At 36.8% G+C, this 27,942-nt stretch overlaps 1 protein-coding gene across 3 annotated transcripts in view; it reads right to left on the bottom strand.

The window, feature by feature from the left end:
- The window catches only part of SOX6 (SRY-box transcription factor 6), a 602,615-nt gene that overhangs the window by 107,143 nt on the left and 467,530 nt on the right, over nt 1-27,942 (bottom strand). The window contains exons 9-11 of one of the 3 annotated variants that reach the window (XM_034995169.1): nt 23,855-23,975; nt 11,531-11,610; nt 9,899-10,021 (exon numbers count right to left, since the gene is read on the bottom strand). In XM_034995169.1, coding sequence (XP_034851060.1) covers nt 9,899-10,021; nt 11,531-11,610; nt 23,855-23,975 — 324 coding nt within the window. Of the gene's footprint in view, nt 1-9,898; nt 10,022-11,530; nt 11,611-23,854; nt 23,979-27,942 lie in introns of all 3 variants that reach the window. The other 2 variants (XM_034995170.1, XM_034995171.1) reach the window with 2 other exon arrangements.

The raw sequence follows: 27,942 nt of genomic DNA, 5'->3' as shown, positions 1-27,942 counted from the left end.
CGAGTCCCGCATCGGGCTCCCTGCTCTGCGGGAAGCCTGCTTCTCCCTCTCCACCCCCCCTGCTTGTGTTCCGTCTCTCGCTGTGTCTCTCTCTGTCAAATAAATAAATAAAATCTTTTAAAAAAAAAAAGATAGACTTCCATACTATTATGGTCAGAAATAATATTCCTTTACTGAAAGTCAGAGTAGATGGTGTGCTTAGCACAACTGAAAAGATGGGACTGAGGAGAACTGTGAGTGTTCTAGCCAGAAGTGACTGCTAGAATAAAATGTGCTATGGTGAGCGCTGTGAATTGTGTGAGACTGATGAATCACAGACCTGAACCCCTGAAACAAATAATACATTATATGTTAATAAAAAAAATTCTTAGTTTTGAAGATCAAAGTGGAGCTGAGGATAAATAATCAAATAAGTCTCAGCTTTTAAAAACCTGCCCATCCAGGTTCAGATGTACAGGCAGATTGATAGGTGGGATACTTCTGCTAAGATGAGTAAGATTTGCAATCCTAACTCTTTATCATACATTTCTTTCCCCATTTTCTTTCTCCCCTACTAGAATGTAAACTCCATGAAGGCAAGGACTTTGTTTTATTCACTGTTATTCTCCCAATATCTAAGACAGGTTTTCTCAACCTCAGCATGACTATGTTTTGGACAGGATCATTTTTGTTAGTCGGGGTGGGCGGCGGGGGGCGCCGGGGGGGTGGGGGGTAGGAGCTGTCCTTTGTAGGATATTCAGCAGCATCCCTAGAGGTTTTACCCACTAGATGCCAGTAGTATCTCCATCCCTACCCCCAAGTCATAACAATCAATAATGTCTCCAGACATGTCACCTGAACCCTAGGGGGCAACACTGCCTCTTATTGAGGACCATTGGTCTAGAATAATACTTGGCACTGGATAAATATTTGTTGAATAACTGAATGACTAAATTTGTTACTTTTGAATTTTCATACAAACTTTTCCAAAGTTCCTGAGCATGATAATCTATAAGCTCCCTTTTAAAAGAAACATTTTGATACAACTCTAAGATACACTAAGTGCTGTATCATTGAAACCAGTCATATTCAAAGTTACCGTGTAATTTCAAGTAACAAGAGTTAAAAAAGAAAAGCTGTAATACTTCATTCTTACTTTAATTTCAATGGATAAGTGAATTAGAGTGAAAATTTGATAAATATCCCAAAAATGGGTTTTTCTAGATTAAAAACAGCTCTATTTCAAACTGGCTTTGCATGAGTACTGTATGTTTGCACTTTATAGGGTTGGAGATGGTCAACACATGTATACATTTTAAGCGATAAGTTTTTTATACATAGCTATCATTTATTTATTTTTGTTTTAGTTCATACTGCTCAAGGTCAATAGCATTAGGGAAATCACTGATGAGTTACCAAGGATCATAGTCTAGATTAATTTATATATTATGACATCAAAGGTCGGTTACAAGTATTACAGCTGTGCTATAAGAGAAACACATAAGGAATGAACTCAATGCAGTTTCCTGGAAATTAAGAATTCTGATTTAAGTCCTTAAACCAAGAGGATGGAAGTCTTGGGAAATTGATTTGGCTCTACTTTGCCTCCATTTTTTTAGTGTGTAAAAAGGAAATGCAAATACTTAGCTAACACCACATTAAAACAATTATAAATATAAAGGAATTGGTATTTATAAAACTAAAAAACAAACAAACAAACAAATTAATTCCTCTCAGTCTGACTCAAGATGACCCTACTGATGTCATCAATTATAAGGGAGGACTGAAAATGGAACATACAGTGATTTTTTTATCCACACAGCAACCAGTACAGAGTAGATGTTTTGGGCTCATTTATTTATATTTAGAAAAGAATCCATTATTAGTGCCATTTAGGCTTGGAAGATATGTAAGAGAATCCAGTTATTATCCTAATCCTAATAATTTAAAACAGTCAAAATAAAGCATGGATGGTTTTAAATCACTGCAGAGAGCTTGAACTGTTACAAATTTTCCCTGAATTTGCAATTTAGATGGATTTCGTACAAACATGTATACCTGTAGCATATGAATATTTCTACAAATGAAAGAGAAAGGGAAATTGGCAGAGTGGTATTAACTATGTGTAGCTCTACTGATCAATTTTATTCTTCCACGGGATCGTATCTATGAGGGGAATCCATCCAACCGAGCTTCTCAATCCCTTTTAATTAAAATGTCACTAAAAGTATTTTTGGATTGAAAAATTAATATTGTTAAAATGTCCATACCATCCAGTGATCTAGAGAGGCAATACAATGCCTATCGAAATCTTAATGGTGTTTTTTACAGAAATATAAAAAAAAAAACAAACCCAATTCTAAAATTCATATGCAACTACAAAAGACCCTGAACAGCCACAGCAATCTTGAACAAGAACAAAGCTGGAAGTATCACAATTCTTAATTTCAAAATATATTACAAAGTTACAGTAATCAAAACACTATGATAGTGACATAAAACAGATATATAGAGCAATGGAACAGAATGCAGAAATCAGAAATAAACTCAAACATATACAGTCAAAGAATCATTGACAAAGGGAATGAGAATACCCAATAGGGAAAGGATAGTCTTTTCAATGAATGGCATTGGGAAAGCTGAATATCCACATGCAAAATAATTAAATTGGACCTTTATCTTAAGCCATACATAAGAATTAAACTAAAATGGACTAAAGACTTGAATGTAAGACCTGACACTTTTGGGAATGTATAAAAAGGAACTGAAATCAAGATCTCAAAGAGGTATCTTCACTCCCATGTTCCTTGAAGCATTATTCACAATAGCCAAGATGTGGAAGAAAGCTAAATGCCCACTGACAGATGAATGGATAAAGAAAATAAACGGATTAAAATGGAATATTATTCAGCCTTAAAAAAGGAGGAAACCCTGCCATTTGCAACAACATGGATGAACTTGTAGGACAGTATGCTAAGTTAAATATGCCAGACATGGAAAGACAAATACTGTGAAATATGACTTACGTAAGGAATCTAAAATAGTCAAACTCATAGGGGCAGAGAATAGAATGGGGTTGCCAGGAATTGGGGAAGGGGAAATGCGAGGTATTAGTCAAAGGGCACAGTTACAGTTAAGAAATTTATTATATAGCATAGAGCATGTGATTCCTAATTCTGTACTGTATACTTAAAAACTTACTAAGATGGTAGATGTTATGTTAAATGTTCTTATCACATAAAATAATAACAAAAAGAAGAAGAAGAAGTGTGGGTGATGAATATGTTTATGGCATAGTTTGTGGTATGGTTTCATGGATGTGTACTTATCTCCAAACTCATCCAATTGTATATAATAAACATGTGCGGCTTTTTGTATGTCAGTCATACCTCAATAAGGTGATTTTTTAAAAACACTTTTGTCCTGCTCAGTCTGTTCTGTTACCTGACATGTCAAAATATTTCATCATATCTTTTTCTGATTTAAATCTCCTAAATGTTGCATATCCTGACTTATTCTATGATTGGAAAGTGAAGTGAAACATTTTTGAAAACACAGGAATGTTTTGCTTTCAAACCATCCAATGTATCCTTAATCACACCATCTCTCTGATTTCCAAGGTAGCCCCTAATAACATATAAGCATACAGATATGTAATATATGATACCAAACAAACAATATCTTGAAACTCCAGTTTGGTAAAAACAGGAATAAAAATACCTGTTACTATTTTAGAAACCATTGCATCTTACACGCAGTCTGTTTAAATACAAGTATTCACACACTGGGAGCTCCCTGTTTATAGATTAATTAGTGAGGCTGGAGATAAATGAATATTGGTAGAAATCTTACATTAGGAAAGATAGAGGACTGCACTAGTTTTGCAATCCCAAGGTCCTGGGCTCCTAGTAAACCATCTCTGTGAGTACACCTGAACATCTCATCAATCACATAACTTAAATACAGTGATTAACAGGGCTTATATGTGAGAAGAGCCACATTCTCTCAACTTGTAGGTATTACCTTAAAACCTACTGAAAATCACATTTCTAAAAGAAAATCCAGTGTACCCAATGTTTTAATTTGTGGGTAGATATAAGCTTATTCTGTTTCATTGAATACAAGTCTGATTTCCAAACACTAGGAAATGTTTTCATATTTTGCATCCTTCTTTGACCTGCCTATATTTCTTTAACCTCCATCAGGATTCACTTGGTACCTGCTGTTTTTCTTAAGAAGCATACCTAGAAATAAAAAGTTCTTTATATGAAATAGTGCCTCCCTAAACACAGGGCACCTGACCAAACATATCCAAGAAAAATGTTTTCAAAGCAACTTGGGTTCCAGATAGCCACCAAAGATGAAATTCATGACGTCATTCATTTTACCACTATGCCAGACAATACTGGGGATTCAACAGTAAACAAAAGAGACAAAATCCCTGAAAGCAGTGACTTACATTGTAGTAGATTAGAGCTGCCCTTCAGAAGCACTTCAGGCAGCAAAGGTAGAGGAGAATTGACTGCTTATTGGATGTTGGAAAGTTTTTTCCATTTTAATGAAGATTTTTTTTTCTTTTGGAAATCTAATACATGCCTCCTTACCCCACTTACTATGCACAACAACCCTGAAAATGATTATTATTCCCCATTTTACAATTAAAAAAAGGTAATCTGAGAGCACTACAGGACAACATGGCAAGTAACAGTGGAAACTCTAATCCAAGATTCTGATTCCAAAGTGGAGTTCATTAGTCCACAGCTCATCTAATCTCAGTTGTAATGGTACTCCCAAGTTCCATCACACTCTTAAAGTCAAAAGGGGTGAGAGAAGGCTGTTTAAGGGAAAAGAAAGCATTTCTCCTCAAAGCACAGCCCCATGGTTGGCATCCTCAAAACAAGCTTTGAATCAGTGCATTCCTTTTTCTTCATTAGGTAGCTAGTAATAGGTCACTCTAATCAACTCTTTATTCAACTCGCTATTAGAAATGATAACCTCCCCAGCCTACCCAGCAAAACCTAACTCACCCTCTCATTCCTCTACAGCACTGAGGCATGTTTACAACTGCAAACAAGAAAACAGGGTATGAGCCAGAGAAGAGCATCTAAATACAATATCATAAAGATTCAGGCTGGAACTGAAATAGAATTAGAGCACTCTCGATGTTGATGGGTACTACCTTCTTCACTTTCCATTTGTAGCATGAAAATTGACAATATCATTTAAATAAAATATGTGTTTGCATTTACTTCTGCAAAAATTTCAATTGTTCTCCTCCATCTTTGCAAACTTGGCAAGACTTTAATAGTTTCATTTAAGAGCAACTTATGATTGATAGGTTTTCCTAGTGTGTTAAGGCTCTAATTATACTCCTTTCCTCAAGTCTCCCCTAAAGTATACATAGTGGCCATCAAATAAAGGTGAAAAATCTACTTATATTGATATTTAAAAATTTTAATATTTAATCCCTTTCATTTTAGCTACTATCCATACTATCATTATAAGAACTTGTCTGTTAAAATATGTTCCAACTAAAGCTTGGTAGGCTTTGAATGCTTGATAAAAATCATTCTCTGAGGCTAATGAAGACAGAAACTCTGCCTGTAACAATATTAAGTTTGTTTTCTCTGGTGATTCAGAGAAGTGAGCAATCTGTCAGTAATACATTGAGTGAAATTACTTGTCTTGTAAGAATAACTGCTGACAGTCACTTTATCTCAGGGCTGACCCAAACATCTCCCTGCTGACAAACAAATTACTATGTCTAACTTTGAAAAGGTAACTAGCTTGTTTTTAATTTTGATTGGTCTTTCAGAGAATCTCCTGTACATATACTCAATCCCATGCCTCACTGTATTGAAAAAAAAAAAAAAAGCCACAAAAAGTGTTTGGGGGGGGGGCAGGTTTGAATTCATGAGAAAGAAAGAAAAAAAAAAAGGAAGGAAAGAAAAACTCTGTCATTTGGCATTCAGAAAAAGAACTGCTATTGCTTCTTTCCAAGACTGTTATGCAGATAAAACTGGTAAGTGTGTCTATCCAACATTAAGACTGGCAGTGCCGCCAGTGACTGACTGGGTGAGCGAACACATTACTGAGACAGTAGTGTAGGAATTAATTTTCTTCAATAAAGTTGATTTTTAAGGCTCATATATTTCACAATCTAAACATATGTCACTGTTTCATAAACAAAATAAATGGATTAAAATAATACATTACCAATATGCTGACATGTGGAGATATTTTAATTAGAAATTCTTAAGCTGTGTGATATTTAACTGCTGTATTTGCTAAAGAGAAGCATGCATCATTTAATAAGAAAGCAGGAGACAGGTGTATCACTTTGCATGCTATGGTACCAGATTGTATTTAATATAAGGTACATCTAGGAAGCAACATTACTTCCAATTACAAACAAAATAAAGCAAAACAAAATTACTTTTAAGGGTCTATCATGTTGAAAGTCACCACATAAAATGAATTGATACATTGAAGCTACTTTTTCATTTAAAAAAAGAAAGAAGTTACTCAGAGCTTAGTTGCTGAGACAGTATTTCTTCAGAAACAATTTAACATCTTAGCTACTGAAAGGCCATATTTATATGACTGCCTCATTATACTGGTCCCCCTTCCTTAACATTCTTTCTGATGTACTTGAAGGACCAATGCTAACATAGCTGAGGAAAGCAAATGGCAACTGGTCCTGAAATTTATACGGGTAAAGAATTGGAATAAGTAGCAATATAATATATTGTTTACTATAGCAAGTGCCCTCTGTTCTCTAAAGGTCAAAAGCACTGTTATCTTAGAGTTACAGTTTCTGATTGTTCCCAGGGTTAAATACATTATCAAAATTAATGGTTCAAGCCCCTCAACCTTCAGATATATGAGTATTCATGCCTCCATCTGCTGAACTGTTCAACTAAAAATAGCATTCTTCGGCCTTCTCTCTCCTAATATTGTGCCCCTGAGGCAGAGAAAACCATGCCTTAGATCAGCACAGAGTACCAAGGCTTTCCTGTATCTTGCTTATTTGAAAGAAAGAAAGAACTGGAAGATGCTAATGTAAGAAGGGTCTTTGCACTTTAAATACCTTTTTTTTTTTCCTACTTGATAACAAAATTTCGGGCTTTCAGGGTAGAACTATAAATGCTGTTAAGATTTATCCAGGCTCATTAATGTTAGAAGTCACAACCTTTGAAGAACAAATGAACTGTGACATCAGGTAAGAAGGACTAGTTCTGAGCAATGCAGCCAGGTGTATATGAAGGTGGTGAGGCAGGGTGAGGGTGGCATGTACATGCTGTGGGCTTTTCTTCCTGAGAATCTCTGTTTAGAAATAAAACCAGTTAACGTAATTGTAATGCTTCCTTAGTATCAACAATCTATCACGATCGTGATTGTTAACAGAGCTGTGACATTTTAGCTTGTCAAAGGGAGGAAGAATTAGAAAAGAGAGCAGACTTTAAAATCAATAAAGCAAGATATTATTAAATTTTCTCTCTACTTTTGCTTACGATTTCAAAGGTGAGTTTCTGTAGTAGCTCAGACGTGTATGTCTACTGTGCTTTCGTGGACGTCCCCATAAACATGGGATGCTCATACCAGGAAAGTTTGGGAAACCTGCCCTTCAAACAAGGTCAATCTTTTCTAACCAGTGTACCATATAAGCAAACAGAGCAAAGGTTTCTTGACAGGCAGAAAAAAAAAAAAAAGGTGCAAAAAATGAAAGCAAGAAAACAGAGCGAGAATTAACAAAAACCCAGGAAACTTTCAAGTAGGCCCAAACTTAAACTGCAAAATCTAAGGGTTCCCTCACTAACTGGTTCTCTATTTATCCTAATGCGAGTGATAGACGTGGGGCATATGCTGTGCTTCTAGATCAGCACCGCTACAGAACTACATGGATCTGGCACTCCCCGAGATGACAACATAGTTTCCAGAAACCCAAAAGAAGCCAGATTTGGCAGCATCAGGGATCCATGCTGGTGGCAGGGAGAGAAGTCAACCTAAGTGAAAAAATTAGTCAAAGAAGCGACTGGGTAAAAAACTGCTGATGGAGAAAGGTGGATGGGATAGATCTCAACACCTCAAGAGAAAATAAAAGAGAGGAAGTCTTGAGTCTGAGCCAAGACCACCTGCTTTCACATTTGTCCAAGCACTTAAACATTTAACAAACTATCTGTCCTGGGCGCCTGGGTGGCTCAGTTGGTTAAGCGACTGCCTTCAGCTCAGGTCATGATCCTGGAGTCCTGGGATCGAGTCCCGCATCGGGCTCCCTGCTCAGCGGGGGTCTGCTTCTCCCTCTGCCCTCTTCCCTCTCATGCTCTCTGTCTCTCATTCTCTCTCTCAAATAAATAAATAAAATCTTAAAAAAAAAAAAAAACTATCTGTCCTGAGCCGAGAAGCTTGCTAACTGGCATCTCAAAGGAAGTCTTGTTCCCTGTGTGCAGTTATTTCTACATTTTAGCAACCCCAGGAATGGCAGATCTTCAAAATGTCCAGAAATATGGTACCTTCTCTGCAGCCAAAGGAAAGCCTTATGAAAGAAATCCCTTATTGCTGTCTAGAAGATAGCAGATACTCTGACAGTATATGCCTGGTCATGTCTGGGTGGGAAGCCCCCGTATAACTTATATCAAAGTGACAGGGGAAGAGGGAGGCAGGCAGCAAGCTCTGGAACTCTTCCTTAGGCTACCTCCAAGGTGGCTTTTGATCTTGTCCTCTTTTTTCTTCTTACGTGTGAGCTTTCTCTATTATTTTTCAAAAATACAGGTTTAAAAGCAGCAGAGAAGATAAATTAAGGGGATACTCTATTGATTATACAGTATTTGATATGTATAGACTGCCAGAGCCAATAGGATCTGAATATATAGCTTTGCTTGATGTAATTCTTTTCTTTTCTTTTTTTTTTTGAGTTGAGTTTCCCATCGTAGGTTAGAACATAACATTTAGTATTAGATCTAACCCAGAAAGTTAAAGTGTGTTTCAGTCTGAGGTAGCCTGTCTCCATTTATTTATTTTTTATTTTATTTTTAATTAATTAATTAATTAATTAATTTATTTATTTATTTATTTATTTATTTATTTATTTATTTATTTATTTTGGTGATTCAACAGATAGCTGGCAGCCCTTCAGTAGCTAATAATCCTGGAGAGGGACTCCAGTGATATGAGAGAGAAATCAAACATGAAATTACAGAGATGAGTTCTAGACCCCTATAGAAGAAAAGGGCTTGGTTTTCAAAAGACCCATAAAGCCATCTTCTCCCGAGTGGTAAGAATATCCCACAAAAACAACAAAGAGCTTTATTGGAAGTTAAATATGAAAGGGATACTACAGACATTCATGGGGCAAAAAAGCAACCAGTCAAGCCCAGCCACCCGGCCCTCCCTCAGCCAGAGAAAACAAGATTCAGAACCCTGAATCAGACCGTTAGAAATCTTGAGTACTAACTCTGACTCTGGGAATATTGTGCAGCCTCGGCCTCTCTGAACCGCCACTGTTTTGTCTATGTAAGAAGGATTATATTTGATCAACTTTTCAGGGTTGTTATATGGGCAAATGAGAGTTTTTAAAAAATGTTTAAGTGCTTATAAACATTGTACAGCACTATACACAAAAAGGAGCAAACAAGTAAGGGGAAAAGGGATGGTTCTGAAGATACCTGTAAAGAATTTGCCTAAATATATAGCAATAAACAACCTAAGTCATTGGGGACATTGGTTTGGGGCTTGCCTCCTTCTGTGAAAGAAAAGGAGCAAAAATGAGGCTCCTTAGGAATGAGAAAAAGGGAAAGGTCACATTTTAGTGTTTAGGTCGAGTGTTTGCCACTTTAAGGGGAAAAAAAAAAAAAAGCCTAGAATATGACTGAACAATCCAGTCCCCCACCCAATGAAGCATCAATGGAAGCATTCATACCTCAATCTGTTTGTGGTTGTAAGAGTGGCCACCACCATGTTCAAAGGTGTCCAAACTCCTGCCAAAACGGTCACTTAGGCCCTTTAGCCTTGGGTTAATTTGTGGGTGGGAGACATGACCCTTCTGTTTAGTAGCATATTCAGAAAAAAAAAAAAAAAAAGACAAAACATACTGTCAGAACTCATGAAACAGAACACATATTTCTAAATCCAGGGTACTGACCACACCAAAGAATAGAAAGTAGAAGGCTGAGGACCCAGACACTGTCTTTCACAGAAACTTGGTTATAGGATCAAGCAATGGTACTGGTTTCGTACTTCTGCCTCTGACTGGAGAAGACACTCTAGCATGGCTATATGGAAAAGGAGACACAGATTAGGTTTATTATGAGGGAGGTTTCTTTTTAGATTTTTCCAACTGCGGTGAGTTCCAGTGTTAGCAGTGGGGAAGGTGAAGTTTTGGAAGAGAGGTAGGGCTGTTGCCCCTGTTAGGCAAAATGTCTAGCTCTGCTAGGCAGTCCATAGTCGGTAACATTGTCCCGGCTTTCCGGTTGAGGCTTATGACAAAAACTCAGAGTACTGCAAAAATTATTTATTTGCAGACCCAATTGAAAAGGCTCACAGTGATGTTTTTTCATGGCAAAATATCTGCATATTTCTTATATTCAAGCCATAGAGGGAACAGCAAAGAAGAAAAAAAATGCCTAGCCAGATGCTATTCCCTTGTAAGAAAACTCAAAAATACTCACAGTAAATTATAAGAATAAAAGACTATCTTTATACTCCCCACTGTGTTGAAATTCAAGTTCTTCACTACCACATACTTTCTAACTGTTCAAATACTGACGGTTTTACCATTATTTTAATGATATTATCTTTTTGTTTTTGTTAAAATGTATATTCATATTAAAAGTCAATTTCCCCTTAAAATGGCAGTGCTAGAAGGGTATAAAGATCACCTGGTCCTATTGTAAACCCCTCACTTGACTGTGAAGAAGATAAGGTACCAATGATTTTTTGTCCAGCTTCCAAAACACTTTCTCCCCCAGTTTTGCATTTGCATAAGTACAGAACCCTAACCCCAAATGTGGTGGGATGCCATGCCCGGACTTTTGGCTTGGCATGAAGCTAAAGATGAGAATGAGGGTACACATATTCCAGAGCAATATGTTGACATTTTACCAAACAGTTAAGGTAATCTGGTGATAACAGCCCCTAGTCTATAAGCTGCAAGAAGGAAAATGCCCAACATTGTTTTCTGTTTTGATGTTTATGTGTAAAAGATCATCTGGACATAAATGGAGACGTGGATGGAAAACGGATAAGGAAAAAGCTACCATATCCAATAGCGGCAGCCAGCAATAAAAACAAAACAAAACAAAACAAAACTGTAAAACCATTAACTCACCTGATAGAAAATATAGAGGTCTAAGCCATACTATCATTTTGCCTTTAAAAATACTGAAATTGGCAGTTTTCTATTTTCTGTATGGTAAGTACACAAGGTGTTAATCCTTCTAGGCTATGCTTAAAAATTATTTAACATTCAGGCCATTATTTAGCATACAGCTGGTTAGCAGTTTTCCGCTAAAGAACTGGCTGGTATCCCACATTTTTTTCTTCTGGCACTTACCTGGAGCTGCAAAGGGCTGAGTCCAGAAGTAGCAGCAGCTGCCATTGTTGACGAAATGAACTGCACAGGGTAGTTATCACCTGTCGGAAAGAACAATGCATACAGGTTTAGACAATGCACAGGGAATCGCAGCAGACAAGTACAAACATGGTCCTTGGATTGCCTGAGCTTTACAACATTGCTCTAAGCCCAAACATCTGCAGAAACAAAAGGCTTAGTTGGGCATAGACTTGCAGTGCCGCCTTGGAACTTTTTGTTAACAGATAGCTGGTAGGCAAACTGGCAAAACATGAATGTGATGTTAAAAAAATTAAATGTGCAATTCAAGCATGTTCACTCCATTAGAAATCTTGTAATACATCATTTTTTTAAGAGTAAAAAAAGTACCTTAAAGCCAGGCTGACACTCAGTTCACTGAGAAAGTATTAAGGTTTTTATGTTGAAACAACAAAAAGTTTTGGCTTGGTAGGTAAAGCAGAGTATTAGAGTCCAAAAAAGATTATGAGCTATTGACTGTCCATAACCCTAAACTTTCTTTTATAAAAAATAAAGAAAAAATTTTAAAAATGCAACCTCTTCAATTTGATAGGGGTGAGAAGGAAGCTAATCTTATCTGCCCACATTCTGTGAAATGCCTGGTATCTCCGCAAGAGTGGAAACCATAGTTTTCTGGATTAACTTCTGGTGGAACCGAGTACAGAATCATGCACACGAGGCACTTCTCACTTATTCTTCGATAATGCTTTGATTAAATAGCCACACATTTTACATGGGATATCTGCATTACAAGTCTGATAGAGATTGAGCATGCCTCAGCAGAGATCAACACCACATCTTCACGTCTGCCTCCGTGCCACTCCTAAACAGGGGAATGGAGGACCTTCTGTGACCTGAGAACACAGGCTGTGTGCGGCGACGTGAAGAACCAGGAGAAAGTCATGAGGAACGTATTCTGATAGTGGTGACTGAAATCAAAATTAATACTCGTGGATATATTACACACTATCAGTGATTTAATGGAGTATCACTTTGGCTGCAGCTACTTATTTAAAGTCAGTGTTATGTACTATCTCTAGGCTATATTTTAATAGGCTGTTCCTCCACACATTTTTGACATTTATAATAATCATGCTGTTTTGCATGAACTTTTCTACACTGAAAGCTGAATGTAATAATGAAGAGACAGTGTAGAAAGAATCACAGCAATAAAGGTAGCCAAATGGAAAGCAATAAAATCTCTTTTTTTTCCTGCACGGACACTAACACCTGGAGCCTTCGTGATGCTCCCTTCCCCCCACCCCTTCCTGGAGCTCATCCTACTTGCCACACCAAGTGCGCCTCAGCGGGCCCAATGTAAATGTTAAGTTGCTTTCACTTTTAACAAATTGTTAGCTTCTAATCGACACAGTCCCTTTGCATCATATCCATAATACCTCATCAGACCATTGAGCACAGTGGGTGCTTGTCCACAGTCCAGTAACAATTGGCTTCTGATTGCATATGGAGCACTGCGACAATGCATTCACTAACACTAGATTGTGCTGGTCTCCTATGGAGTAATGTTCAAAATATCTGATCTTGTTTCTCCCCTTCCATGAGGTTGATTTTGGTTTGCAGGGCTACAGGAGCTTTTTAAAAAGGATAACTAGGCCAAATTATTTTTTATAGTAAATGACTGTCACTTTATGCTTAAATAATTCGGCTGATCTTCTTGATATTTAAACTAAATTATCTGGAGAAAGAATATCCTAATCTAAGTCAAATAGTATTTCTTTGGTTGATATCTTATCAGGTTAAAAAAAATCACAAAACGATACTGAATTAATGATGCTTCAAAAATAGGGGAAAAAAATCACCATTCCAACCATCAACGTGGACTGCCTCCCGGAACATTTTAGAGCTGTTCTTTCTTTAAATATCATGCATTATTCATGATAACTCCAAACCACAACCCCCCTCCCTGTAAGTTTAATACCAGTTGCTTTATTTGTACTAAAACATTTTTCATGTCAAACATATTTAAAAAAATCAAACTCTAAAAGAATTCCCTGGGGCACTCCTTTTTTCATAGCTGTCATGCTTCTATGCTATGAAATAGCTGATTTTTTTTTTATAGTTTTTGGCTTGCCAGTTAATTTATTACTATCTCTACCACACCCTGTAGTACTCTCAAGCTCACCTGCTGGCTACAAACAGCTTTCTTTCCACTGCTGACAAGCATATTTTTTAAATGTTTTTAACCTTTCTGCTGATTTGAATCTGTGTATCTGAATACAATCTTTCGAAAGCTATTTCTCCAGAACATATCACTGAATCAATACTAAAAGTAAAAATGAATACATTAGAGCAACAGCGTATATTACAGAGAATGATTAGAAGAAAGAGAAAAGGGAAGGGCAGGAGAGTGAGAAGAGAAGAGTGAAGAAGAGAACAGGGTTAAAAGGAGCAGAGAAAAATGTTAAGAGGAAGACGGATTTAGGGTATAGCAAAGTTTGATTTTTTAATAACAAAGTTATGTGCCTCACCCCCACCCCTTTAATCGTCTCTTTATAAGAGTCGGTCAAGTAAAAGTTCTCAGTGGCTGACTTGGCAAGAAATCAGTCAACATGTTGTAGCAATTTTTTTCAAATTTGTCTCTGGATTTGAAATGCTTGCGTGAGGATCCATTCTTTCTAAATTTGTACAAAGGAAGATGAAGCCTGTTGGAACAGGTTGGCTTTAGGCACTACTGTAATCTGGCCCTTGCTACTTCTAGTGTAAAAAGACAACCTCCAAAAGCCAATTTGGGAAATAATGCCCATTCCGTAAATTCATCTTTCCAGCCTTCTAGATTTTCCAACTATTTTTAACTGAAGATTACAGAACAAATACAAAACAGGATTTAAAACCTATGGAAAATTTGCCTGACATTAGTTTCACTTGTCACAATAGGCAACATTCCTTTGGAACCAAAACAGCTCCACAGCAAGAGTCTCTGAATGATAGTTCCTTTTTTTAATTTTCAAGGAAAGTGAAAAGTAGTCAGAACTTATTAAAACTTAAACACAGGAGAAGGGGGAACTTGTACTAAGAACCTAGGACCCATTAGACTCAGGCTACCTCCTGCCAGAATACTCCTAGCTTCTGTAATTAAATATAAATTTCATTTTTATTAAGAAGTCAAAAATCTCATAGGTAAAATTCTGTCCATTTACTTTGATTCTTCAGAAAGACAAGGGACTGGATTATTTAGACTGTAGTCTCCTGGGATATTAACTTCAGAATTAACCTACTGAGGAAATCATTTAGAGAGGCTGGCAAGAGTAGAGAAATAAAAATACATTAACCTAGGAGACAGGATTCAATGACTTTTCAGTAACTGGTTCAAAATCTCACACTTCATTTTCCACCCTCTAAAACGGAATCAAAATACACTACATATCCTGAACTATCTCACAGATTATTGTGTGGTGGCATCACAGGATAATGGTAAATTATCTGAGTTGCCAAACAACTTATAGGTAGACCCCACTTTTATAAGCTATCTTCATTCTTGCTACAATATGGAAACATTTCAATCACAACCACCAGTACAGACTTGGACATATCATTTTGCTTCTTGCCTGCATGTCTGCATTGAGAATAGCAAAATGTTACAACATCTCTATATTCTGAAACAATGCCACAGTCGATCTGACTTTATCTCTGCGAGGCATCACACTGCAGAAAAAGTTAGCAGGTAATGAATGACACACTTAGGATCCTAAAAATAAAATGCAACCTTCAATTTGTTCTGAGGACAATCGAACAAAAAAAAATTGGCAAGGATTAAAGTATATATTGCTGAGATCACCATGCTGTTATTTCTCTTGCTAAATTTCTCCTCTGTTCATCCAAGAATAGATCAATGATGAGAACACTCTTGATCCCAGGGCATTTTCTAAGAACATATGCATTGTTTTTCATACCTTTAAAGAAGATAAGAATCAAGGATCAATCTTAATTTCTTCACTTATTTCATAAGACTGTTGGTCAATCATATGAAAATCCATGGTATTTGTCACAATAGCAATTAAATAAGTGAATGTGGATAAACTGATATAAATCCATCCATTACGGGGCATCTGGGTGGTGAACTCAGTTAAATGTCCAACTCCTGGTTTCCGCTCAGGTCATGATCTCAGGGTCATGAGATAGAGCCCCACGTTGGGCTCCATGCTCAGCGTGGGGTCTGCTTGGGATTCTCTCTCCCCCTCTCTCTGACCCTCCCACTCATGTTCTTTCTCTCTCTCTGTCAAATGAATAAATAAATCTTATTAAAAAATAAATAAATCCATCCATTACAAGAAATCAAAAAATATCAACTCAAAGTTCATGCCTTAATATAGCTCACCAATGATATAGCTTCGATATGTGATGAAGGGCATAGTTAAAGTAATCTTGATCTCCAGAAAACTAGGTTAGTTTATGTGGATGTGCATATTTTCTTCTTGGACCTCAAAACTCTTATTTAAAAATGGAATTACTGGGCGCCTGGGTGGCTCAGTTGGTTAAGCGACTGCCTTCGGCTCAGGTCATGATCCTGGAGTCCCAGGATCGAGTCCCGCATCGGGCTCCCTGCTCAGCAGGGAGTCTGCTTCTCCCTCTCCCACTCCCCGTTTGTGTTCCCTCTCTCGCTGTGTCTTTCTCTGTCAAATAAATAAATAAAATCTTTAAAAAAAAAATGGAATTACTAATCTAAAGAACCTCAGAAAAACTGCCTTGATTTCAAGTATATAAATTTAATTTTTCAAGTATTCCAGTAATAGTGGTTACAAACCTCAGCTTTACATATTCTGGAAGAGGTAGAAATAGCTAGCATTACAAGATGAATCCATCTTGGATGAATCCATACATATAAATCACATATTTTCCACAGCAAATAAAGAGCTAGACTTCTCTTAATATCATACACACTTAAACCATGTCTGCAAGGGTATAAAATATCAAATCAGAGAACTTCAGTCTGAATTCTATCTTCACTAGTTTCTAGATGGGAAAGCTTGGAAAATTTAATCAACTTATTTGACTATTCATATCTTTTTTCTTTTAACAAAATAGATATAATGCCACCTATATCTTAGAGTTGTAAAGAAAATTAAATAAGAATATATATACACATATATATATTTATATATACATATACACACATATGTACACCCCCAACATATATATGCAAATAAATGGTACTCAGTAAATGCTAATGAAACAAAGGAATTCAAAAGAAGCACTGGATAACAGTTCTATACCAAAAAATTACACAATCTAGAAGAAATGGACAAATTTCTTAAAACACACAAATTACCTAAACTGACTCAAGAAGAAATAGAAAATTTCAACAGACCTATAACAAGTAAAGAGATTGGATCAGTAAACAAAACTCAACAAAGAAAAGCCCTGGACCAGATGGCTTTGCCAGTAAATTCTCCTGAACACTTAAGAAAAATTAACACTAGGGGCACTTGGGTGGCTCAGTCAGTTAAGCAACTGACTCTTGGTTTCAACTCAGGTCATGATCTCAGGGTTGTGAGATCGAGCCCCATGTCAGGCTCCACACTGGGTGTGGCGCTTAAGATTAAGATTCTCTCCCTCCCCCATCTCTAAAAAAATAAAAATAAATAAATTTTTAAAAAGAAGAATTAACACTAATTCTCCCCAAAACTTTCAAAAAAAAAAAAAATTGGAAAGGAAACCCTTCCTAACTATAAAATAATGAGGCCAACATTACCTTAATAGCAAAGTCAGATAAAGACATCACAGGAAAGAAAATTACAGATCAACATCCTTTATGAATATAGATGTAAAACCCTCAAAAAATATTAGCATATTGAATCCAACACCATATTAAAAGGATTATTCACCATGACAAAGCAGGATTTATCCCAGGAATGCAAAGGTGGTTCAACACTCGCAAAAAGATCAATGTAATACATCACATTCATAGAGCAAAGGGGAAGAAAACCACATAATCATCTCAATTGATGCAGAAAAGGCATTTGACAAAATCTAACACCCTTTCAGGATAAAAACTCTTAGAAATTTAGGAATAGAGGGAAAATTCCCCAACATGATAAAGGATATTTATGAAAAATCCACAGTTAACATCATACTCAATGGTAAAAGACTGGAAAGCTTTCCCTCTAAGATCAGGAATGATATAATGATGCCTGCTTTCACTGCAGCTATACAACATTATACTGGAAGTTCAAGCCAGCACTATTAGATGAGAAAGAAAAGAAAAGAAGGAAAGGAGAAGAGAGGGGGGGGGGAGAGGGGAGGGAGGGAAATAGGGAGGATGGGGAAGAGAGAGAGGGGGACAAAGAGAGAGAAAGAGAAAAAGAAAGAAGGAGGAGGGAGAGAGAGAGAGAAGTAAAGGGAGGGAGGGCAAAAGGCATCAACATTGGTTAGCAAGAGATAAAACTATCTCAATTTGCATATCACATGATCCTACATATAGAAAATTCCAAAGAATCCACAAGAAAGCTACTAGAGCTAATAAACAAATTTAGCAAAAGTTGGCAATCTTGTAAAATTAACACACACAAATCATTTGTTTTTCTATATACTAGCAATGAACAATCCAAAAGAAAATTAAGAAAGTATTTCTATTTATAATACCATCTAAAATAATTAAATACTTAGGAATAAAACTAACCAAAGAGGTGAAAGGTTTGTACGCTGAAAACTATATAACATCGCTGAAAAAAATTTTAAAAGACCTAAATAAATGGAAATGTTCATCAGCAGGAAGACTTAACATTGGTAAGATGTCAATACTATCCAAAGCAATCAAGAGATTCAATGAAATGTCTATCAAGATTCCAAAGATCTTTATCATAGAAGTGGAAAACCAAATCCTCAAACTTATATGGAATTGCAAGAGTCCCCAATAGCCAAAACAATCTTGAAAAAGAATAGAGTTGGAAGACTTACAATTCCTGACTTTAAAATTTACTACAAAGTTACAGTAATTAAAACAGTATGTTACTGGCATAAGAACAGATATACAGACCAATGCAACAGAATAGAGGGCCCATAAATAAGCCCTTAGATATATGGTAAATTGATTTTTGGCAAGGGAGCCAAGAATATTCAATGAGGAAGGAGTATCTTTTCAACAAATGGTGCTGAGAAAACTGGATAGGCACATGCAAAAGAATGAAGTTGAACTCTTGCTTTAAATAACATATAAAAATTAACTCAAAAGGATCAAAGACCTAAACTTAAGTACTAACACTATAAAACTCTAAGAAGAAAACACAGGAGTAAATCTTCGTATTTGGCAACGATTGCAAGGCTATGATAGCAAAAGCACAGGCCGCAAGAACAAAAAAGATAAACTGGAGTGCTTCAAAATCAAAAACTTCTGTGCATCAAAAGATACTACCAAGTGTGTGAAAAGCTAACCTAAGAATAGAAGGAAATACTTGCAAATCATGTATCTGATAAGGGATTAATATCTAGAATATTTAAAGAACTCCTGAAACTCAATAACAAAAAGCAAACAGCTTAATTAAAAACTGTACATAAGGGGCACCTGGGTGGCTCAGATGGTTTAGCGTCTGCCTTCGGCTCAGGTCATGATCTCAGGGTCCTGGGATCGAGCCCCGCATCGGGCTCTCTGCTCCTTGGGAGCCTGCTTCTCCCTCTGCTTCTCTCTCTCTCTGTCTCTCATGAATAAATAAATAAATAAAATCTTAAAAAAAAAAAAAAAACTGTACATAATAATAAAAAAAAAACTAAGCAAAGTACTTTCTCTGAGAAAGATATACAAATTTCTAACAAGCATATGAAAAGATGCTTAAAATTATTAATCATTAGGGAAATGAAAATCAAAACCACAATGAGATACTAGTTCACATCTACTAGAATGGCTATAATTTTTTTGTAGGAGGTGGAAAATAACAAGTGTTGGTGAGGATGTGAAGAGATTGGAACTCTTGCATTGCTGGTGGGAGTATAAAAGGCACAGCCTCTGTGGAAAACAGTTTGGCAGTTTCTCAGAGAGTTAAACACAACTACCATATGACCCAACAATTCTACTCCTACATAAATATCCAAAAGAATTGAAAGCAAGGACTCAGATATTTGTATATCAACATTCACAGCAGTATTATTCACAATGACCAAAATGTGGAAACAACCCAAGTGTCCATCAACAGATGAATTGATAAACAAACTATCTATCTATCCATATAATGTATTATACTATATATATATATATATATATATATATATATATATATAGACATATACACACAGACATAGACATATATACACAATGGGATATTATTCAGCCATAAAAAAGAATGAACTTTTGATCCATATTGCAATATGGATGGACCTTGAAAACATTATACATAAAGAAATAAGCCAGACATAGAAAAACAAATATTGTATGATTTCACTTACATGAAGTATCTAGAATAGGCAAATTCATAGAGAAAGATAATAGAATAGAGGTTACTAGGGGACAGGGAGAGTTATCATTTAATGGACACAAAGTTTCCATTGTAGATGATCAAAAGTTTTGTGTATAGATAATGGTAATGCTTACACAACAGTGCAAATGTATTAATGTCACTGAACTGTACTTTTATAAATGGTTAAAATATTAAGTATTATGTATATGTATGTGTGTGTGTGTGTGTGTGTGTGTGTATATATATATATATATTTCACCAGAATTTTTTTCTAAAAGAAGCACTAGGTATACTTGTAAAATTGTTTTTGGTCATTAGGCAGAGGGGTAATATATCTCAGTCCAATGCTCAGTTTTTGGACGTTTCTAATGGATAAGGATGTAGTTTAATATTGTTAAATTTACTTAGTTTCATAGTCAGACTTTACCCCCAAACCTAGTGCCTTAGAATTTTCAAAGAACTCACATACATTGTAACAAATTTAATCTTCACACCCATACTGTGCAGTGGATGTATTTTTTAGATGACAAAAATGTGAGGCTCAGCAAGGCTAAATGACATGTTCAGGTAAGAATTAAATAAAATAATCCATGTAAAATATTTAGCACAGTTTTTGGCACGGAGCAACTTATTCAGGAGGCTTTAGCTATTATATTATAATAACAAGTGGGTGGAAAGCCAGGGGCCGGCAGAGATCCTATTCCCAGAATCTCCTAGGAAGCCAAGGGGGCTGCTTCAGCAGCAATTATTTTAAAAATCCAAACTACACAAAGTCCATGGGTCAGCTGCACCATCCCTGGCGTGTGAAGGAGGCTATCCATTATTTTTATTTTATAGCCAAGTCAGTCCTGTCTGATATACACATTGCCAGCTAAATAGGCTTAATCTTTTAATGTTCTCAAATATAGGTGCTTAAACGCATTTATCTTGCCCCGGATTGCTGCATCTCTGTTTCATGATGTGAAAGAGCAAAGCAACCAAAATTCTGTGGTGTATGTTCTGGGCCCTGATGAGTTTTTCTAGAATGATGTGTCTAATTATATAACCTGTTTAAAAAAAAAATTAAGGGTTAAAACTCAATAAAGCTATGTCTACAGATATTAATCTGATAGATATTCCCCCTGAAACTGCACAATCCCTGTAGGCCACATGGCTTCTCAACAACCCACTGAAGTTTGGTGTTTGCTGCATACCAGGACCCTGATATGCCCAGAGCAATGTGTAAAATTATCTGAAGGGAAGAAGGTCCGTAGCCCTAAGTATATTTGTTTAGACTATCCAATAATGGATTCAGAAACAGTCAACTTTGACAGTGAACATCACCCCCAGATAGCCCGTGCTTTCTAGAAATCAAGACAATTATTCAATCAGCTGAAGGCACAAACACCGTAGGATTGTTTTTAGGTTATGGGAAGGTGGAAAAGAGCAAAAAGAGAGCCATTTATTTTGTAATTTATAAAGACCAAGACAGTGATTGCTCATCCTCTTGTCCAAGGGACCAAAATATAAAGTTATGCCACCGTTTCATGTCTTTCAAATGTGACAGAACTACTCTCTTCTAAAAATTTAATCACTGTTTCACATGTATTTCAAGTGAAATTATCATAGCTCAGTTTGGAGCGCACAGTTTTCCTAGTCCAGACTCCAGTCCAACACGACTCTATTCCCCCAGTTCACGTGAAGGACAAAAACACTGCATAGATTAAGTCGCCCGAATATGTAATTTCTCTGCTAATTACATAAGAACAAATAATTTGAATCCTTTTCAATATAATTTGTATATACAATAAAACCCAGAGCAGCCAAAATATTAAGGATTTAGAGTTCTGGTTAATTAAACCCTCTGACGTAACTTAGGGGTCACCAGAAAACACCTTATTTTATCAGCCTTGCCTGTAATTAAAAATTGTGCTACATGCCCAGATCCATGTTATGCCGTAACCAACAGGTTTTAGCCACCATAATCACAAACAATTCTGCTACCCCTGAACACCACAGTGTGCTGCACATATGTTGTTCGACGGAGGTAACACTTCTGCGCAACACTCTCCCAATCACCATATTCTTCTTAGTTACTTACTACAGTTTTGTCGATACTGTGTGAGAAGAATTTTTAAAAAGTGGTCCAAATTCATTAACTATATAACAGTACATTCCCCCATGAAAAATGGCATTATTGTTTTAACAAAATTAGGTAAGTAACATGTCGACTATGTCAATGTTATGCCCAGCAGAAAATAAGGCTCATACCCAATTTTTAAATGTGAAGCATTTTAAACTTAGAAGCACTAAAATTAAAGAAAGGGTTTCTACAGATGAAAAGGTTTCTAAGACTGGTATAGGAATGACAACTCAGACTCAGGGCAAATCAGTAAATTCAGCTTACATCAATGTTCCAAAGGAAGTCAAGGCAGAGAAATAGTTCAGAACTACTTAGAGAGATCAGGGAAGGACCGAACCACTGCACTGACAGAAACATAGTCTCTGACAAAATATACTCCTGTCCTTAATATGGATATCAATTTCATAGGGAATATACCTTGCTCTAAAAATCCTGCTCTAGAAAAATCAAATTCTGACAGTTTAAACAATAAAATTTTCTTTCATTGAGGTATCCCAAAATCGTTGGTACAACCAGGTCTGACTAATTTGTATCTGAGGAATTTTCAAAGTCAGTCCTTAAAATGAGCCAATTCCTTAAATCTCTATTCCTTGAAACCTGTGAGTTCTGACAGGCATCCTACCTTTCCACACAAGGAAGGTGGTAATCTACCAAATGCAAAAGAGTAATCGATAGCATTAAGCAATTAAAATACATGTTAAAATTCACTTAGGTTTGTTTTTATGCTACTTAGTAAGCTTTCTTGCTGAGGATTTTAGTAAAGTGATTTATATTTTATTATTACTTTAAGCACATTAAAATGCCTTTGTTCACTTTATAAAACCTCTACACAAAGAAACCGCTGCACTCAGATTTGTTGCATTCAGATTTGGTGGTTAATATAATCAGGTTAATATGTTAAAAAGAACTTGACACGGAAATTATTAATGAGTAGAACAAGGTCACTACTTCTGAGCTGAGGTCACTTACAAAGAATGCACAAATGAAATTAAGGTTGACTTTATTTACTTGACTATCTTCTTACATTGGATTCCTTTGGCAACATATCTTTAAACATTTAAAGCCCTGTTTACAAGGAGGCTCTGAAAGAAGCTTCAAACCATTATGTCCCTAATTGAATTCCCCAGGAGTCCAGTAAACTCAGAGGAATAAAGAAAAATCATAACATTTGCTAAATCATCTCAAAACATATTTCACTGCAAGGTTATGTGACCTGTTTCTGAGGTTCAAAGATGAATGAGAAAATACTACTGAATGCTTCATTATTTAAACTCAAATCCAAAGGAATCTTACCTATTAGCGGTGAGCTAATTAAATCAGCCCCGTTTTAACTTTTCTTCCAGGAGAAATCAGACAATAAACAACAGTAACATTTTATAGTGTATGTGACCACTGTCCCAGAGCATGAAATCTCCCAGAGGAGGAGGAAAGGGTCTTTAACCAAAGACAATTATTCACAGTAAAGTTATAAGAGAGCGCTGACAAAAATTTGTGGTCCCCAGGGAAAGTAGCATTCTATCTGTGAATTCAGAACAAACCAGGTGGAAAAAGAGAAAGCAAAAGTTTTTAGCAACCAAAGAGTTTTTGAACGTGCCCCCCCTTCCCAATTAACTTCCCAATTCGAATTTTACGTGAAAATCGGCTTTTATGGATCGTTTTATTTGTAGCTCCTTTGTATGCGCCTGTGTTTGTTGTGACTACTAAGCAAAAACATGGGGATCTTAGCATTTCCAAAAGAATGTTAAATTCCTCTCTACTTACCTGGTTTGTATGTTATTCCAGGGGGGAAGAGGAAGCCCTGCTGGGCGGCAGCGGCAGCTGCCAGGGTCCGCTGGTCATGTGGAAAAATTGGGATCATGAGCGGAGGCATGTGACCCTGAACCTGCTAAACAGAAGAGAGCCTATGATCAGACAGAGAGCAAATGTATGCCAAGAAGTATTTGTTTTTCACTCCTGCGGCTGTGCTGGTACCCAAACAGCCACCCACTTGTGACCTCATTCCAAATCTGCTCCCTGAGAAAACGCAGGCGAAAGGTACCCAGTCGCTGTTCTTAGATCCCATTAGCACTCCAAGGACACAACCTCCTTGTGATTTTGCCTCATCACTGCCTCCACCAAATTGTGGGGAATGGTTTTCTTTTATCTTGACTCTTTTCCTTTTTCTTTCTTTCTTTTTTTTTTTAACAAAACAACTGGTGGAAGAAATGTTTGCTTCGTACACCGTGCAATGTTGAAAGGTTTTGCCCTTTCACCTGCTTTGCATTCTGCCCTTTATTAGGAAAACAGTGTTTAGTATCCTTGGTCAGAAAATAATGTCTAATTTTGATATATTCCCAAAGCGGTATCTCCCCAGTTTAGGTGTCTTATTTCAAAGCCTTACTGCATTATGTTAAACATATAGTTCTTCAGATTTAAGGCTACTACACCTTGGCTTCCAATTAAACTAATATTCTTTGCCATACACACCTCGATGTAACATATAAATTGCTTGTCTGGCTTAGCAGTTTTACAGCTTTATGCACTACCATGTGGCTCAGTAATTATGGAGCTGTATTCAGAGAGCATTTCATAATAAATCCTACTATATCAAATTTCATTTGACCTCAATAAATGTATCAAAGAGCACAAAAATGCAAAATAGAAAATCTTCTCTCTATATCAGTATTTGTATTCTATATAAAGAAAATAAGAGCTATGACAAAATCATGCCTGTGAAATCACATTTTAATTTCCTAGCTCCCTTTTTTACTCTATGCATGCTACCCTGATTCCAGGAGAGCATCACAGGAAGGTTTTGTCCTGGCTTTTAGTGTATGAGTTTATAGGCTGAATACAGGACTTTTGTTATTTAAAGATCAAAACTAGGATGTCCTAACAGAAGTGATCTTTAAATTCAAAATGGGTCTTTGGGCTCTTTACTCATATTAAAAAAAAAAAAAAAGCTGCATTATATCCTGTTGAAGATACAAACACTTACCAGTAATTCTACCAAACCCAAACCCTTCTGCTGTTTAAATTCTTAAATCTTCTCTTTAGGCAAAATTCCGGATACTGGCTGATGACCCTGTTTAAATAGCGCCAACTTGCCTTGTCCTATCCCTGGTCCCTCCACAGCCAGGGACATGGTGCAAAAATGCTTCTGTGTGGGTCTAAGAGGTTTCATTTACCAACAGTTTTTCTCTAGGGAAAGCCCTAAGATGTGGGTTAATAAAGGGCAAGCAAAAAATAAACACTTTACGGTATTTTTCTGAATTCATTTCTCAGGAAAATCAACTTATAATAAAAAGGTCTTTGTGCAATTACTACCTTGCCAGTGGGGCGTGAAAGAAACTAGCTTTGGGCAGCTATTTCTACCATTTTAGCTGAGGTAAGCCCGAGTCTTGTACATTACAGTACAAACTTAGCCTGCGTAAATTGGAGCTGATCCCCTCGTGCCCAGGTCTTGCCTTTAACCCTGAAGAAAAGCACTAGGTTTGCTGTTCAACTCCAGCTTGCGGTGACCTGATGCAAACCTGAGATGTCAAAGATGAGGGCACTGTTCTACGTCAGAAAATAAAACAGTCTTTTTTGTAGGTGACTGTTGTTCAGTGCAAGAGTACGTCAAAGGAAATCATTTCATTTACTTCTAGAAATATGGTTCCTAGCATGTACCTAGAACAGCACAGATGCTTCGTGCTTTAAAGGAGAACAAGAAAATGAGAAGTCTAGGCATCGTATTTATTTATTCTTTCCTTCTTTTTAATGAACATTTATTAAGTTATTCTTACGTTCTTCAGAAATAGCTGAAAAAATGGGGGCTATTTAGCTTGGGAGAGAGAAGATACAAGGTTTTCTTCATATGGCAAAAGAAGCCGATTAAGTCTGAGAGGTTAAAAAGGGTGGAACAAGACTCCGAAGAAAGAGATTTTAGGGAAGCTTAACTCAAAGAAGAATTTTCTAAAAATGAGTTATTCAACAAGCGCTCCGATTAAAGAGGTCATGTGTGTCATCTCCCTAGAGGTGGTCGAGTAAAGGCTGTATACATACAGTAGGGATAATTTAGAGGGTAAGCATAACTAAAACCCTGACTAGGTAATGGCCTATAGAGCCTTTTCAATTTTATGATTCTGAGTTTTTTCAAACTCAGCATTAGGAAAATAATGTGATGTAGTCATTCCTTTATTCGTTCGTTCACCACACATTTGTTCAGAATCTACTATGCCTACAAAGTCTTTGCTGTCAAACATCTCAGATCTTAAATCTATGCACTGCCATTTCCTTGGCTGTGTGATCGTGAATGGTTACTTAACCTTTCTGTAATCTGAGTCTATTTCTTCATGTAAAAGTTAACGATACTGCCTTACGTGGTTACTGTGAGGATTAAATAGACCAGAAAAGTAACACTTTTGGCACAGCGATTGGCACATAATAGGCACTTGGGAGATGTTAGGGCCTTGCTTTGTTCTTACAATAGTTGGCATATTCAATTCTAGAAAATTATCAAATTACTGAAAAGAAAAAACAAGAAATAGCGGCTCTTACCCATAACTCTACTTCAAAAAAGAAAACATGAACCAACTAAATAATTCAGTTTGACAGGCAGAGGCTTGTCATGTTCTTAGCAGACACCAGGCCTCACAGAGCATTATCCCATCCCAAGTATCTAGAAAACCATGAAAAAGAAGAGGTGGGATTACAAGGATCATGTGAAGATGGAATTTGGGAACTTTAGTGTCATTCATTAAACAGCATCTTAGGATGAAAACATAATTTTACTTCTACATTGATGCCCAAGCTCTTCAGATCATGAAACAACATAAAGGCATCAGTGGCAATTAAGCATCAGACCTTGATTCTTGAACCTTGGAATATCTGAAGATATTTCTTTCGTAACTAGCTATGTACATGAGATAACTAAGTAAACCATCTAGGGTCACTTTCAATGCCAAAGAGCTGTAGATGTTTCATATTAACATAAGTTGTAAGAATTTAGGGAAGTTCCTGGGGCGCCTGGGTGGCTCAGTCGTTAAGCGTGTGCCTTCGGCTCAGGTCGTGATCCCGGGGTTCTGGGATCGAGCCCCACATCGGGCTCCCTGCTCTGCGGGAAGCCTGCTTCTCCCTCTTCTACTCCCCCTGTTTGTGTTTCCTCTCTTGCTGTGTCTTTCTCTGTCAAATAAATAAATAAAATCTTAAAAAAAAAAAAAAAAAGAATTTAGGGAAGCTCCTTCCGTCCATCGCCATCTACAAAGCAGGATAGGTTAGAAACTTTCAATGCTAACTATTAATTCAGAGGCAGTTTCAATAAATTGAGGCATAAAGTAAGTAAGAAGGGGGACAGAAGACATGGTGAAAGCAAAAGTGCCGATAGAACCAGAGTTGGAATAGAGCTTAGAGTTGATCTAGCCTAGTAGTTTTCAAAGTGTGGTAACTGACCAGTAACATCAGCAATGCCTGAGAATGTCATAAAAGCAAATTATAAGGCTCCACCCCAGACCTATGAATCAGAAACTCTGGGAGCGGGGTCCAACAATCTAATATTTAGACTAAAATTTAATCCAGGGCCATGATTCTCAAATTTTAGTGTGTATCCAGTTCAGCCAGAGGGCTTATTAAAACAAAGACTGGCCGGCCCTACCCCTGGAGCCTCTAAACCAGTAGATCTAGGTGGGGTCTGAGAGGGTACTTCCCTGGCAAGTACCTAGGTAAAGCAGGTGCTGCTGGTCCAGGGACCACTCTCTGAGAATCACTAATCTAATTCAAACCTCACAATTTACACATAGGGAAACAGGTGGCTAGAGAAGCTAAAAGACATGGCCTGAGATCACAGTGCCTATGACAGGGCTGGATCTGGAATCTAGAACTGCTCATCA

This window comes from Mirounga leonina, unplaced genomic scaffold (assembly GCF_011800145.1).
Source record: "Mirounga leonina isolate KUSES-001 unplaced genomic scaffold, KU_Mleo_1.0 Mir_92, whole genome shotgun sequence".
Classification (NCBI taxonomy): Eukaryota; Metazoa; Chordata; class Mammalia; order Carnivora; family Phocidae; genus Mirounga; species Mirounga leonina.
Note: the sequence above shows the minus strand (reverse complement) of the source record. Positions and strands in the feature narration are given on the sequence as shown.